Source organism: Peromyscus leucopus, chromosome 4 (assembly GCF_004664715.2).
Source record: "Peromyscus leucopus breed LL Stock chromosome 4, UCI_PerLeu_2.1, whole genome shotgun sequence".
NCBI lineage: Eukaryota > Metazoa > Chordata > Mammalia > Rodentia > Cricetidae > Peromyscus > Peromyscus leucopus.
Genome location: NC_051066.1, coordinates 79,895,323 through 79,911,739, shown reverse-complemented (window position 1 = coordinate 79,911,739; position 16,417 = coordinate 79,895,323). Strand labels below are relative to the sequence as shown.

Genomic DNA, 16,417 nt, shown 5'->3' with positions numbered 1-16,417 from the left:
TATATGTGTATTCTACCTAATACATGTATATACTATTTAATATACTATAATATTTATCAAACAAAAATTCAAATTTCAAATTATTATATTATATAAAATTATAATGTAATATAAATGTTATTAGCTTTGCTAGCAATGTTGAATGGTATTTTATTGACACAATGCTAATAGAAAATTGATTTTTAAATAGTAAGTTACTTTACCTGCAATGTTTTTAATGTTTCCTTCAATCCTTCAATTTCTTTTTCTTTGATTTCTGAAGCAAGTTTGTATTTTCCCTTTAAGAAAAAAAATCACACTTCAATATTTTATTTTTAGTGTAAATATAAAAGGAGAAAATAGAACTCAAGAACCAAAATGTGTATTTTAAACCTAATATTTCACAGACTTTAAACATACGTCTATATGACAGAGTATACTTCTAATAGCCTTTAAACATCAAAACACTGCAATAACCTTTATATAATTATAATTATCATAAAATAAAATATTCTAACTATGGTAACTCTATAAGAAAACTTCTAAGAGAACTTATAGACACTATATAATTATTAAATTCTTACATAGAATACACAATCATCTCTCAGAGTTTACAAGGAACTGAGTCTAAGAGCCCCTATATAAATACCAAAATCTAAGGATGCCCAACCTGTTTATATAAAATGGAATAGTGTTTGCACATAACCCATACATGTTTTCTTACATACTTCAAATTATTTCCAGATTACTTATAATACTTAATACAATATAAATTCTATATAAATAGTTGTTGTAAAACACTGGTTATGAAATGATATCATGAATAAAATCTATGTATCCAGCACAGAAACAATTTTTCTTAACTAGTATTTTTAGTTAGTGTCAAGTTGAACCAGGGGTGCAAAAAACTATGAATGCAGAAGGGCAAATATATTCTAATTAATAAGATATAGGTGTATTTATATAATAAATATAAAGATAAGGGAGAATTTTCCTTAAAAGCCTCTTGCTTAAGAGTATGTGTATAAATTAATATTGTAAATTCTATGTCCACTGGCATAAATGGCATAATACAGGTCAACTGTTAGCATAAGAAAATATTTAGTGCCAGGTAAGTTTCTTGATTTGTCAGAAGTCATGTCTCCTCTCTCAATTAGCTGGCAACCAGATACAAGTCATCTCAAGAGTTTTACATTTAAACCAGGTGCTCACACTGAAAAGGCACTAGAGCAGTGGTTCTCAACCTTCCTAATGCTGTGATCCTTTAATATAGTTCCATATGTTGTAGTGAGTCCCAACCACAAAACTATTTTTGTTGCTACTTGATAACTGTAATTTTACTACTGTTAGGAATCATAGTGTAAATATCTGATATGTATGACATCTGGTATGTGATCCCCAAAGAAGTTCTGACCCACAGAGCATGGGATGACTCGTAGAAGGAAGTACTGCAGCAGAAGGAACATATGCTAACTTAGGAGCTGGAGAAGCCTGAATTCTAGCCCCAGTTTTACCATGGAAAGTCACCCCATCTGTTAGGCCTGAATATTCTCAATCAAAATCACAAAGGTCAAGTAACATGATGACCTCATGTTCTTTCTGTTTGTAAGATTTTAATCAACCAACATTCTCCCTTATTTAATTGACACTCATTTCTATTACAGTGAACAGTGATAAGTTCATCTAACTATATTTTACAAATTAATAGTTACCTTTTCTTCTTCCAAGGCATACATCTTCATTTGTAGCTGTTAAGTTTTAAAATTAAAATACAGGTAAGTAAACTAGTGATTTCTGCTGATCAGGAAGAATATGAAAGGATTCTATATTTCTATATTGAATTTATACAACTTGAACTTGTTCTCACATTCAGAAAATATAAATATATGAAAGAAAAGGAAAGGCAATCACTAAAGCACATAAATAACTAAATCATATTTAAATACCAATAATTCCTTTGAAGTTTGGTTTAACCCTCCAGAAATCTTAAATGTCTGAATATTTACTATCTACTTTTAAGCAATAGCATGTATCATTTTCTAAAGGTATAATTTTATGAAATCATAGCATTTCTATTTGCATGAGCAGTACTTATATCCTGACTTTGCTTAAATACATATGATAATGAAATAAAAATGACCTTTATTATTTTAAAAATGTCATTTTAAAACAGCAAGATGAAAGTGAATATGCCAACGGAAAAAATAAGCACTAAGGACTTTAGCAAAATTGTCAATATTTCTTCTTTGAGATGTCTCTATTTTCCACACTCATTTACATTCAATAGTTCTTTACTTAAAAATAAACACAGAACCAGCTCTGTTTTGTTATCCCATTCAGGAGTTGTTCCCAAAAGAGTGTATACAAGCTACTTGCCAAACAGAACTATCAGGACAGTTTGGAAGTAATGGTCTTGGTAAATTACACATAAGGAAGCTCTGGGCATGTAGATCTGACAATGAAGAGCCTGAATCATGTGCTGATGGAAATGATCTTTATGCAGTATCCAACACTGACATTCCTGACAGAATAGATGAAGAAGTTCCAGCTTCTCCTCTCGAAGCTCACGCTACATCATTTCCATTCAGATCCTGCAATTTCCATTCAAATATTCAAAATGACTCAAGCCACACTGAAGGGAATCAACCAAGATCCAAAGCATGTAGACAGTATTTCACCCACCCTTCAAAATTTGCAGGGAATCCAAGATTCAGTGTTGAACAAACATATAAGAAATTTTGGAGGAGTTAAGAAGATGCTCAGACCACTTTAGAATTAATGTGGTTCATACTGATGAAAAAATGTGCAAATGTAAAATATGTGGAAAGTTGTTTTCTACGTTATCAGTACTTAAGGAGCATTATAAAATCCATATGACAAAAGAATCATACAAATGTCCAGAGAATGACATGTTCCTTTCACATGCATCAAAATATAGAGGTCATTGCAAAATTCACACTGAAGAGAAAGATTTCAAGTGTACAGAATATGGCAAGTCCTTTACCCATGGGTTTTCTCTTCATCTTCCTCAGAGAACCAATACAAGAGAAAAATCTTTCATACGTGAAGCATGTGGCAAGTCTTTTACTCAGAGTTCAACATTTCTTATTCATCAGAGGATCCATACTAGAGAGAAACCTGACAAATGTGATATATGTGGAAAGTCCTTTATTGTAGACTCAAAACTTAAAGCTCATCAAAGAATACATATTGGAGAAAAACCTTACAAATGTGATGTATGTGGAAAGTCCTCTATTGTAGGCTCAAATCTTAAAGTACATCAAAGAATACACACTGGAGAAAAATCTTACAAATGTAATATATGGTTGGGTGGTGGTGGTGCACGCCTTTAATCCCAGCACTTGGGAGGCAGAGCCAGGAGGATGGATCTCTGTGGGTTCGAGGCCAGCCTGGGCTACCAAGTGAGTACCAGGAAAGGCGCAAAGCTACACAGAAAAACCCTGTCTCAAAAACAAAACAAAAAAAAAAAAAAAAAACAAATGTAATATATGTAGAAAGTCCTTTACTTGTAGCTCAACACTTAAAGGTCATAAAAGAATACATACTGGAGAGAAACCTTACAGATGTAAAGAATGTGACAAGTCATTTAACAATGCATCAAATTTTCAAGCTCATCAGAGGATCCACACTGGAGATAAACCTTACAAATGTGATATATGTGGAAAGTCCTTTATTGTAGGCTCAAAACTTAAAGTTCATCAAAGAATACACATTGGAGAGAAACCGTACAAAAGTAAAGAATGTGGGAAGTCCTTTAGGCAGATCTCACATCTACAAAGACATCACAAATTCCACACAGGAGAGAAACTTTACAGATGAAAAGAATGCGGCAAATCCTTTACTAGGGACTCAAGACTTCAAGTTCAGCAAAGAATCCATTGTGGAGAAGGAAGTTAAAAATATACAGATTGTGACAAGTCCTTTGCCCATGATTCACATGTTCAAGGCCACTAAAGACCCATTGAATGCAGAACCCTTAAAATTGTAGTGAATGTGTTATGTATTATGTCCTTTTCCCATGGATCATCTCTGCAAAACCTCACTAAGATCATACATTAGAGAAAGTTTACAAATACAAAGCAAATACAAAGAACTTATCTGGGTTCTTAAACCTTAAAAATTATCACATAATCCATACTAGAGAGAACCTGTACAATATTAAGAATGTGGCAAGTGTTATGGAGTCCTCAGATATTCAAGCCTAACAGAATATCACTAATGGGAAGAAACTTAACAAATGTACAGAATTTTTAAAAATTCTTTACAAGAAGCTCAAAACTTAGAACATGTCAGAAAATTCATGAAAGAAACAAATTCAACAGGTAATTATTGCCCCAGTATTCATACAATAAAAGGCTTTTTTATAATATGCATAGTGGAAGGAAACCTTTAGCAAATGTTCAAACCTTACTCAATGTCAGATGAGTGACATTAGAAAGCCCTATGCTTGGTGTGATTTTAGAGATATTTTACCAAGAAATAAATTTTATGTTCACAAAAAAGTTCCTTTGAAAACCATCTACATATATAGCAATATATCAAACAGAATTACACAGAAGTCATGTATTTAAATGATGTAGAATTAATTTGACAATAGATGAAAGTAATAATTTAAAATGTTAAGGGAAAGTTTACTAATAGCCAAATTAAGTCAAAATCACTGCATAATTTTTTGTATATTTATGGGACAAGATATTGAGCTTAGAATGATATAGCTTTTGTATAAATATCACTGTTTTGCTAATATTTGAGATTTTATCAAATAAAATACAGATGGTTTTGAACCCCAAAAATAAATAAATAAAAATAAACAAACAAACAAACACAGAGCTGTGAATGCAGCACAAAGATACAGAACTTTCCAACCATGTGAAAGGCACTGTATTACAGCTCTAGTACTATAAAACAAACAAACGTGAGAATTTGAAGATGTCTCCTGTATCCTGTAGGTATCAGGACGTTCTTATGTGCTCGCTCTCTTGTGATGGCAAAGACACAGACTTCTGCAGTCTACAGAACACTGTGTTACACATGGGCTTCTGCTTCCTTACCCTTCAATTAAAACTCTTAGAGCTTTGGTTAGACTGATTTCAAATGAAAGGGAAGTTGGTCTTGTTTAAACCAATTCATCCCAAGATGTAAATTATCACTAACCTTAACTAACTATGATGACAGGTACACAGGTTTATTTCTTTGTGTTTCTTTTTCTCCACACATACTTGTATGGAAATAAAGACAAAAAAGAGGGAAGAAAAAATGAGGACAGTGGATATAAACAAAAAATTCTACAGGATATTGTATCTGAACATATTTTCCTAAGCTAATTATCAGGGACAAGGACAGAATCTTTAGTTAGTGGAAAAATACTGACCCCCAATAAGACAGGGAACTAGATCAGCTTACAGTCAGGTTGCCTAGCAACAGGACATTGAGTCAGAGCCCTTGACCCTCTCACCCTGTAAACATCCTATACAAACATCCTGTTAGCTTGCCCCACCTTATGCAGATGACAGCTTCTTGCTCCCCCCACCCTGCGGAACTATATAAACCTTTCTGGAAGAGAAATAAAGTGGCACCTTGATCAGAATCCAGACTTGGTACCTTTTCCTTTGTATCTCCTGTCCCTACATTCCCTCCTAAGGGTGGTCAAGAACCCACTGAAGCCCTGCAGGTGGGCAGCTAATATTTTCCTTTTTGTTTTTTTTTTTGTTTGTTTGTTTGTTTGTTTGTTTTTTGTTTTTGTTTTTCGAGGCAGAGTTTCTCTTTGTAGCTTTGTGCCTTTCCTGGAACTCACTTGGCAGCCCAGGCTGGCCTCAAACTCACAGAGATCCGCCTGGCTCTGCCTCCCGAGTGCTGGGAAAAGGAGGGCCTCACCCTAAATTGCACAAGAAATAAAGCTATCCGCCTGACCTAGAAGACAGGTGTTGTTTTCTTTGGCCTTGGATGCTTGATAGGCATTTTAGATAAATACACTGTTAGGAGTTCTTGAAAGCACACAAGAAATTCATTTTAGGAACCAACTAATACATATACAAAAGCTAAAATATCACCAAGACTACTTCTTCTTTTTTTTTTTTTTTTTTTGTTTGTTTGTTTTGTTTTGTTTTTCAAGACAGGGTTTCTCTGTGTAGCTTTGTGCCTTTCCTGGAATTCACTTGGTAGCCCAGGCTGGCCTCAAACTCACAGAGATCCGCCTGGCTCTGCCTCCCGAGTGCTGGGATTAAAGGCATGTGCCACCACCACCACCCGGCATATTTTCCTTTTTGTTGTTGTTGTTTTACAGGAAGTCTTTATTTCTCACTAAGAATAATTAACACTAATGAAAATCTAAGCTAATATTTTCTAGGGAGCAGAGATGACTCTGAGAAAGTCAAAGATGATGGAATTTAAATTAATGAAGGTATAGCTTTCATTTCTCTAAAATATTTTAGTTTTATTTTCTTTATTTTTCAATTACTGATGGCTGCTATTCATAGAGGCTTCAGCAGATAACAAATCAGGATCACCTCTCCTCTCCCTCCTTCACATCTTCTTTCTTTGGGCTTTTTGTTATGGTTTGTTTGTTTTTTTTTGTTTGTTTGGGTTTTTTTGTTGTTGTTGTTTGTTTTTAGACAAAGTCTATGTATCTCTATTCCAGCTAGCCTGGAACTTGAAATATAGACCAGGCTGGCCTTAAACTCACAGATATCCATCTGAACTCACAGAAATCCATTTGCTTCTGTCTCCAGAGTGCTGGGATTAAAGACATATGCCATCATGCCTGGTTTCACATCTTCCTCTTAACCTTTTTATTTTCTGGAGAGTTGACCCATGAACCATGCATGGTTCAATAGACTGACTCCAGTAAAGAAGCAGTACAGGAAAGGTAAGACAATAACATACTTTTACAAAAGAAAGAGGGTGAATGAGCACATATCAAAATTATTTAGGACAGGACAGATACATCTACATCACCAAGAAAACATTTTTTTTCCAAACTTCTCTACACTAACATGAGTTATAAGTAAAAATTTTATTTCCTAGTTTCCATAACATTGTTACTTTTGTTTTCTGTGTGTGCAGAGAATAGTTTGTCATAATACTCACTAAAGAGAGAAAAAATATACAATTTTCAATTGCAGTTCGTCTATCATAAAAGTCACCTGATTCTTAAAAACTCCCATTGCTTCTTTATGTTCCTTTATTAATGCCTCCTTTTGATTCCGAAGAGTCTCCTGTTTTTAAAATTATGAGAAAAGAAAAAGAACATTATGAGAAGTTAAAACAAAGTTTAGTAAGTTTTCTTACTTTAAAACTCAATTAGGTTTACAATGAAAATAAGTGAAACACGGGCAGCTGGGGAGATGGCTCAGAGGTTAAGAAAACTTGTTCTTACAGAGGACCCAGCTCAAATCATTGGTAACTCCAATTCCAGGGCATTGGATGCTCTCTTCTGACTTCTGTGGGCACCAGGCACGCCCACGATATACATATATACATGAAGATAAAGCACTTGTATAATAAAATAATCAATATGAAAATATTTTAAAGTACATTTATTTCTATTCTCTTGAAATATGATTTTAACCAATTTAATTATCTTTTTGTAATAGAATTATACATAAATTTTGCTTTCATTTGCTTCTTCATAATAAAAATACATTGCTTTTTAAACTTTTAGACTCTAGACACAGCTGGCTTTGAAGCTTTCTTCAATGCCAAGCCAGACATGGTGAGGCACACCTGTTGTCACAGCACATGGGAGGTAAAGATTAGGAATTCAAGGCCCACCACGGTGACACAGATTGTTCGAGGTTAGTCTAAGGTGTTATGAAAGAAAAAAAGAAAGGGAGGGGGAGGGAGGGAGGAATTCTAACTTATTTAATTAAAATTAACAAACGACCCTAGTACACAAGAAGAATTGTAGTCTTGGAGTTGGGATTTCCAGAGGAGCCAATTTTATTATCTAAGTGTATATGTTCAATGACATTTATTTCTTTAAGGTGACCAAACTATTTTTTGTAAAACCAAAGCACAGCAAAGAATTACACTCGCAACTTTGTGTGTGTTGTGAGTGCAAGCCTGCACTGCCACAAAGGCAAGGGTGGAGGTGACAGACAACTCAGGGGTTGGTCCACCTTGTCTGAGACAGGTTCTGACTCCCTGCTTTGTACTCAGGCTAACTGGCCAGCGTGTTCCTAGGGATTGCCGCGTCTCCACCTTGCCATCTCACTGGAGGAGCGAGCACTGGGATTACGGGCACACACTACCTCATCTGGCTTTACACGGGTTCTGAGAACCCAAACGCAGTCCTCACACTTGTATAGCAAGCACTTTACCCACCAGGCCATTTCCCCATCCCCAGGCATTTTTTATCGCACTTATGTGATTCAATTTCTCACCTCTCCCCTTTTTCAGGTGAAAGCTATGTCTGATTCGTTAGGCTAAATATTTAATTTTAAGTGTTTTCTATTTTATTTATTTCAAAGTTAAGGAGCTAGCTACAGAGATGGCTCAACGGTTAAAACACTGCTGCTCTTCCAGAGTTCAGTTCCCAGCACTTACATCCACTGCCTGTAACTTCAGGATTCAACATCCTCTTTTGGCCTTAATGGACAGCTGCACATATGGGACGGACACACACACACACACACACACACACACACACACACACAAAAAAAAAAAAAAAAAAAAAAAAAAAAACTTTTTTGTTTGGTTTTGGTTTTGATTTTTAAGACAGGGTCTCACTATGTAGCTCTGACTGTCCTGGAACTCACTCTGATCTGTAGATCAGGCTAGCCTGGAACTCAAAGAGATTCACTCACCTCTGCCTCTCAAATGCTGGGATTAAAGTCCTGAGCCACTATGCCCAGCCCCACACACATTTTTTTAATTAATCATTCTTGTTATTTTTTTTTTTAAATAGGCCTGAAAGGGAGGAGAAGAAATAAGTGGGCTAGAGATGGCAACAGTTAAGAGCACTGGCTGCTCTTCCAGAGGTCTTGAGTTCAATTCCCAGCAACCACATGGTGACTCACAACCATCTATAATAGGATCTAATGACCTCTTCTAGCATGCATAAAATAAAAATGACTAAAAATATTTACACACATTTTTTTTTTTTTAGAAAAAGGAAAAAAGTTGGCCTCCTTGGTACACAGCTGGGTGGACTCAGAGGTAGAATGCCTGCCAAGCATGCATGAGACCTTAGGTTCAATCCTAGCACTGAGAGGAACAGAAAAGAAGCCAGGCAGTGGTACTGCATACCTTTAACCCCAGCACCCTGGAAGCAGAGCAAACTACATCATATTCATTTAGCAAAATGTTAGTAATAGTTTCCCTGCTGGAGCCTACATCTTTCCTGGCCACAGTTTTCACCCTGGCATACAGTACTAAATGTGTGCCCCTTCCTGTGAAACAGACCTTAAATACAATCAAAATTGTTTACATCCATAATGATTGTACCACTATTGTACCAGTCAGTGGGCACATCTTGCCTAGCACGTTGCTAGGGTAGCACACAAGACTCACAAGTGACTGTTAAACAATTCTCTCCAGCAGTCTGCACAGTGTCTTCTGATACTACAAAAGCAGGGAAGGAGCTGCCCTTCCTCTCTCAGCTTTATTTCCCCATGTTCTGCAACCCAAGAATGCAGTTTGTTCAGAAGTACTTTTACCATGTAGTTGGCACAGAGCCAACAGCAGTTGCAAGAGCTGCCTTGTTTGTGGGGTATCATGGGCCTCCCTGACTAACAAAATCTTATGGTCTAAGTAACCTTTTCCAAAACACACAATGTACCTTCTGCATTTAAACTCCCTAGCTGATATTTTCACACCTAAAGGCACACACTCCTGTAAGATTTACTCAGTCACCTGGTTGAGTTGCAAGTGTACCTTACCCAACCATAAAACTCCCAGGACCTCACAGCTATGCCCTGTTGTAGCAGGAATCTGAAAAGTTCTTATTAATAAAAACAAACCCAGGGCCAGGTATTGGGGTGAACACTGGAAGATCAGAGAGACAGAACAAGCCACAGCCACCTCACCCTGCCAATTCCTCAGTTGATCCTGTTTCCTCAGACTGGAAGCCTCTGAGTCCTTATCCGAATGGGTCTCAGCTGAACTGCTGCTCAAAAGTCTAAAAGCTTAATCAGCTTATCCAGGCTAGTTCCTGGTCCTCATGCCTTATATACCTTTTTGCTCCCTGCCATCACTTCCTGGGATTAAAGGCATGAGTCACCATGCCTGACTGTTTCCAGTGTGGCTTTAAACTCACAGAGATCAGATGGATCTCTGCCTCCCAAGTGATAGGATTAAAGGCGTGTGTGCCACCATTTTCTGGCCTTTATATCTAGTGGCTGTTCTGTTCTCTGATCCCAGATAAGTTTATTAGGGTGCACAATATTTGGGGGAACACAATATCACCACACCCTGTACCATGTGCACACACTGACTTCCCATCCTTGCTCCTTCAGATGTACTTGCACACATTTAAGAAGCTTTTCTAAATCTGTAAGCTATTCAAAGGGGTTAGCAATATATACTGAGCCCTCTTCATAGAGGGCAAGCTGGGTCTATGAAGCCCTAATCGTTCTTTTGCTTGCACTGTTCTTTCATTTGTTTCTGTTGTTGTTGTTGTGACCCCTGTAGCGGATGAACTGTTGTTGTTTGGGCTTAAAAGCCTTCCATGGGTTTAAAAGCACCAAATTTGGTTTCTTGTTTTTTTTTTTCCTAGATACTTTGTCTTGAGACAAATCTTGTCTCTGTTTTTTTAAATTTTTTTAATTCTCATCCCTCTTGATCACTTCTGCACTTTACAAATCCAAATTATATGCCAACCTAAGCTACACAGATCCACCAGAGCCTCTTTAACCTCCTCCAACTCACCATGGAGTCTAGCAAGATCACCAACACCCCCACACACCCATGTTAGCATCAAGGTTCCTCCATCTCAACTATAAGGAAAACACAGCTAAGCAGCTTGGTGAACTGGGCCTTATGTTTGTTCCCTTGTTCTCATCTTCACCTCGCTGTCCAGTATGCACTGTTGGATTATTTTAATGGGTTCCAAAATTTTGATACCATAGGGAGCTACTTAACACAGATATAATTTGTACCTCTTTTCCTTCCACCTCATCACGCCCCATCTTTAAGAAAAGATAAACCAGAACTTCCTTCTCATGGGCACATCAGCGGCTGGCATATGCTCTCCCACCAGTGAACCAACTCTTGTGAGGACCTCACACAGTTTGCACAATGGTTCTGATTTCAAGACAGCAACAGCCATGTCATGCCTAGAGGACAGCTTTCCACAACACACACACACACACACACACACACACACACACACACACACACACACAGAGAGAGAGAGAGAGAGAAAAAGACAGAGAGAATATATTCATTCTGCTTTTATATATTATTCATTTTATACTCATACATATACATACATTGGTATTTATTTTATATATGCATATTTAAGGACTTAAATGTAATACAGTTTTAAGTGAAAAATGATTGGCCAAGTGTGGTATTATTCACACCTTTAATCCTAGCACTCAGAATGCAGAGGCAAGCAGATCTCAGTGAGTTCCAGGCCAGCCTCGCATGCACAGCAAGTTCCAGGCCAGTCAGGGCTACGAGGGACTAAACTTTTTTAAAGACTGTTAGTTCTTGTAATTCAAAGGAGAAATCCTGACAATCTAGTCTCTAAGCAAGGACTATGATGCAAACTGATTGGTTAGGCACTGTAGTAGCAAGAATGTAATTGGCCCCCATTAAGCTCATTAGGAGTGGCACTATTAGGAGGTATGGCTTTGTTGGAATAGGTATGCTCTTGTTGGAGGAAGTGTGTCACTGTGGGGGTGGTCTTTGAGGTCTCATATATGCTCAAGCCACACCCAGCGTTCCAGACCATATCCTATTGCCTGCAGATATAGCTCCTTCTCCACCCTCAGTTTCTCCAGCACCATGTCTGCCTGCACGCCACCATGTCCACCATGATGATAATAGACTAAACCGCTGAAAATGTAAGCTACCCCAATTAAATGTTTTCCTTTACAAGAGTTGTCATGGTCATAGTGTCTCTCCACAGCAAAAGAAACCCTAACTAAGACAGGTACTCTCCCTAAATTAAATATAGGTTTAATCTTATTTGTTGATAGTAAGTTTTCAAATTGAAGTAGGAAAAATACCAGGCATGCTACCACAGTCTCCACTGAACTCTATATTATGGTTCCTTAACAGAGGTAAACGAATCAAGATGACAGAATCTATCTTACTCAACAAAGCTTGCCAACTGTCAGGAGAGAAGTGAGTTAACATTATCATCAGGTGTGCTTCTGCAGATAGCCATAATTTCAAAATACTGTAGAAACAATGAGGGTTTAGATTTAGAATTTCGGCAGGAATCCAAGTTGTAAAGTCAGCCATTCCAATGTTCTAATGCTTCCTGAGGACACATATGCACTAAAAAGGATGACAGAAAGGCCAGAGCAAATGCCCTAGCTAATCATGATACATGATCCTGGGCTCTGTAATACCCCAAAAGCCAAATCTTTTGAGAGATTTTTAAAGGCTATTTTGGAATGCTCACAACTGGCTCCATGCTATAAAGAAAATGTGATAGTAAATTACATAAGGAATCTCTTTCGGGACACTTTCAGGACAAACACTTGGTGGCACCAGAGGACCTTAGTGGAATTTTCTTAAAACATTTACATGAGATGACCCATCAGAATAGGACTGACTAGACACGTACTAATTACAGCACTAACACAAGTTTTACTAAGACTGCTGAGGCTGTCCTTGTTATACTTCCTGCGTCAGTAGAAACCGCCTGATTAAACTGTCACTCTTGTAGATCCTTAGCCTCAGTTCCTGTAAACAGGCTTCCTAAAATTAACCCTACACCATTGTGTAGGATTCTGACTGTGTTCTCATCAGTGCCTACTTCTTCCCAGGATGGACTGAAACTTCTTGCCATGGAGCTCCAGTTCTGAGGGTAAAAAGAATTTCTTGGTGCTGTATTTCTAAACAGGTTCTCTAGTGATGTTTTACCAGCAATTTTATTAGAAAACCTTGTAAACCCTTGTCATTAATTCAGAAACTCACTGTCTCCATCATCTGCAGTCTTAAGGAAAAAGAGTCAACAACATGTCAGTGCTATAACACTGTCATGCTCTGTAACACGAATCTTAAAATGGTCTTATTAATAAAAAACCCAGAGTCTGATAGTGGGGTAAATGCTGAAAGATCAGACAGACAAAGGAACAAGCCATAGCCACCACTTCTTATCTCACCAACTCCTCAGCCTGAAAAAGCCTCTAGTTCCTGTCTCCTCACATCTTATACATCTTTCTCCATCACTTCCTGGGATTAAAGATGTGTGTGCTTCCCAAGCAAAGGCATGAGATCTCAAGTGCTAGGACTAAAGGTGTGTGCCACCACTGCCTGGCTCTGTTTCTCTCCTAGACTGGATCAATCTCATGTAGTCCAGGGTGGCTATGAACTCACAGAGATCCAGACAGATCTCTGCCTTCTGAGTGCTAGGATTAAAGGTGTGTGCCACCACTGCCTGGCATCTATGTTTAATCTAGTGGCTTATTCTGTTCTCTGATCTTCAGGCAAATTTTATTATGGTACACAATATATCACCAAAATGCTCTCCCACTACCTCCAACTTCTAAGACTGTGATGTCCACATGCTCTACAGACATTGGCTTTCACCACACAAACTTGTTAGACACTGCCCTATAAAACTGGCTATTTCTCCCCTGATTTGAGGCATTTCCTTACTTCAGACAAACCTAGTAAAGTACTCAAAGGAATACATAAAATGTGTTTAAAAATCGTATCAACACTGAATGTTAGCACATTTCTCCTACATGACTTAAAACTCAAAGATATCGTCTGGAAATGACTCCAAAGAAATGAGATATTTGGAAGCCATGTTTGAAAAAAACTGTTTTATAGATATTGTCCTATCTAATGAACTAACAATCAAAAAAGACAGGAAATATATATAAAATATAAACAGACATCACCAGGATCACTCATACATGCTACTATGACTTCATAAAACAGTGTAGATTTGATTTATGCATCCTAAATAATAATAGTCTCCTCTCTGGGTCAAGTTGAAGAAGGGGGTGAGGACTGAGAAATGAACTCACTTGAAAAAAAGAACAGAACATTCAGAACTAAGAGGTTCTGAGAACACCAGCACCAATACTCTTTTGTTTGTGTCAGAAACCTGTGCCTAGTAGTTATTTTCATAAGAACGTTTAAAAAAATAAGAAAACTGCCACTGTTTTGGACCAATGCAAAAGCTTTAAGGTACTTGTTTACTTGGGTAAAACACCTAGTTTATAAAAAAATAAATACTTCATTCTCAAAACTAGCTTCAAGATCCTCATGTTGCTACCCTGATCTATCTTAAAATATTGCATCACAAATTTTTCAATCCCAATCAGCCCCCCAACTTAAAATTATCCACCTAAAGGCATTTGAGCCTAAACCTACAAACCCTCTCTATATTCTCATCTTGATATGCCTCTTTTGAAACCTTGAGATTATAAAATGTTCAAACTACAATGAGTTCTAATAAATACAGCTGTTCTTAACAGGTTGTTTAATGATATTCTAGTCAACACAGCACAGTAATTTTCACACTGCTAACACTGTGGACAGTTTCTTCATTTATACAAGTTTGTAAAGTACTATAGGAATCTGGCTTTATTTTTCTCCCACTGACACCCAGTTTTAATACTATTTATTAAATAATCTATTCTTCCTTGTTGACTTAAAAGCTAATTCTATCATTAATTAAATTACCATATGTATTTGGCTCTGTTTCTGGATTGTATTATGGTATGTCTACTGAATACATATTGATATATACAACAAAACTATTTTAACTTTTAAATCTTTATTTATTTGTGTGTACATGTATATGTGTATGTGCATGCACATGTGTAGAGGTCACAGGCATGTGTAGAGGGAGTGGGAGGATTGAACTCAAGCATCGGACTTGGCAGTAGGTACCTTTACCAGCTGAGCCATCTCACTAGCCCTATTTAATTATTTTATAGCTCTATAATATGTTTAAGGATCAAAGTGTCACTACATCATTCTCCTTTTTTCCCCTATTACTTTCCAGGCTATTCCTCTATGTTTATACAAGTCTTGGAATCAGCCTAAGTACTCCCAAACATGCTCTTGGTATTTTAAAAAGAATTACATTAAACCCTGTCCAAGGACTGAGGGATCTGGATGCAGAGATCCACCGCTAGGCCCCAGGTGGAGCTCCGGGAGTCTAATTAGTGAGAAAGAGGAGGGTTTTTATGAGCGAGAATTGTTGAAACCAAGGTTGGATAAAGCACAGGGACAAATAGCCAAACGAATGGAAACACATGAACTATGAACCAAAGGCTGAGGGGGCCCCCAACTGGATCAGGCCCTCTGAATAAGTGAGACAGTTGATTGGCTTGATCTGTTTGGGAGGCTTCTAGACAGTGGTACCGGGTCCTGTGCTCATTGCATGAGTTGACTGTTTGAAACCTGGGGCTTATGCAGGGATGCTTGACGCAGTCTGGGAGGAGGGGACTGGACCTGCCTGGACTGAATCTATCAGGTTGATCTCAGTCCTCGGGGGAGGCTTTGCCCTGGAGGACGTGGGGGAATGGGGGGTGGGCTGGGGGGAAGGGGAGGGGGGCAGGATGGGGAGAACAAGGGAATCCATGGCTGATATGTAGAACTGAATGGTATTGTAAAATAAAATAAAAGGAAAAAAATAAAAAAAATGAAAAAAGCAAGTAATAGTTATAAATATTTTACATTGATATGGATTTTTGTATATTGATACAAATTTAAGGTTATTTTGGTTAAAACATACTGCACATACATTAAAAAAATTACATTAAATTTTTTAATATACTGAATTACTGAATTTTATTTTTTTTAATGTGTTTGAGTTTTTTGTCTGAATGTATGTCTGTAGACCATATGCATGCCTAGTACCTGTGGGGTCCAGAAGAGGGCATTGGATCTCCTGGAACTGGAGTTACAAACAGTTGTGAGCTACCATGTGGATACTGGGAATTAAACCTGAGTCCTCTAGAAGAGCAGCCAATGCTCTTAACCAATGGGCCACCTTTCCAGCCTCTCCTATTCTGAATTTAATACTGTTGATTCTCCCCATCTAAAAAACAGATATAGCCAGGCGCATCTGTAGTCTCTGCTACTCAGAAAGCTGAGATAAAAAGATCACCTGAGCTCAGTCATTCAAGACCAAAGTGGAGAGCAAGACTTAGTCTCAAACAAACTCAGAAACAAAGTACGACTTATAGTTAAAAATCTATGCAAAGTTCAGTTTTCACTTAGTGGTCACCTGTTTTCTCTCTCCGTGGACAGGACTGTAGGTCTGTCCCTCACATAA

At 37.5% G+C, this 16,417-nt stretch overlaps 1 protein-coding gene across 1 annotated transcript in view; it reads right to left on the bottom strand.

Annotated features, from left to right (window-relative positions):
• The window catches only part of Ccdc73 (coiled-coil domain containing 73), a 94,453-nt gene that overhangs the window by 67,991 nt on the left and 10,045 nt on the right, over positions 1-16,417 (bottom strand). Inside the window, 3 exon segments of the mRNA XM_028877886.2 lie at positions 204-278; positions 1,692-1,727; positions 7,143-7,214. Of these exon segments, the coding sequence (XP_028733719.1) occupies positions 204-278; positions 1,692-1,727; positions 7,143-7,214 (183 nt within the window).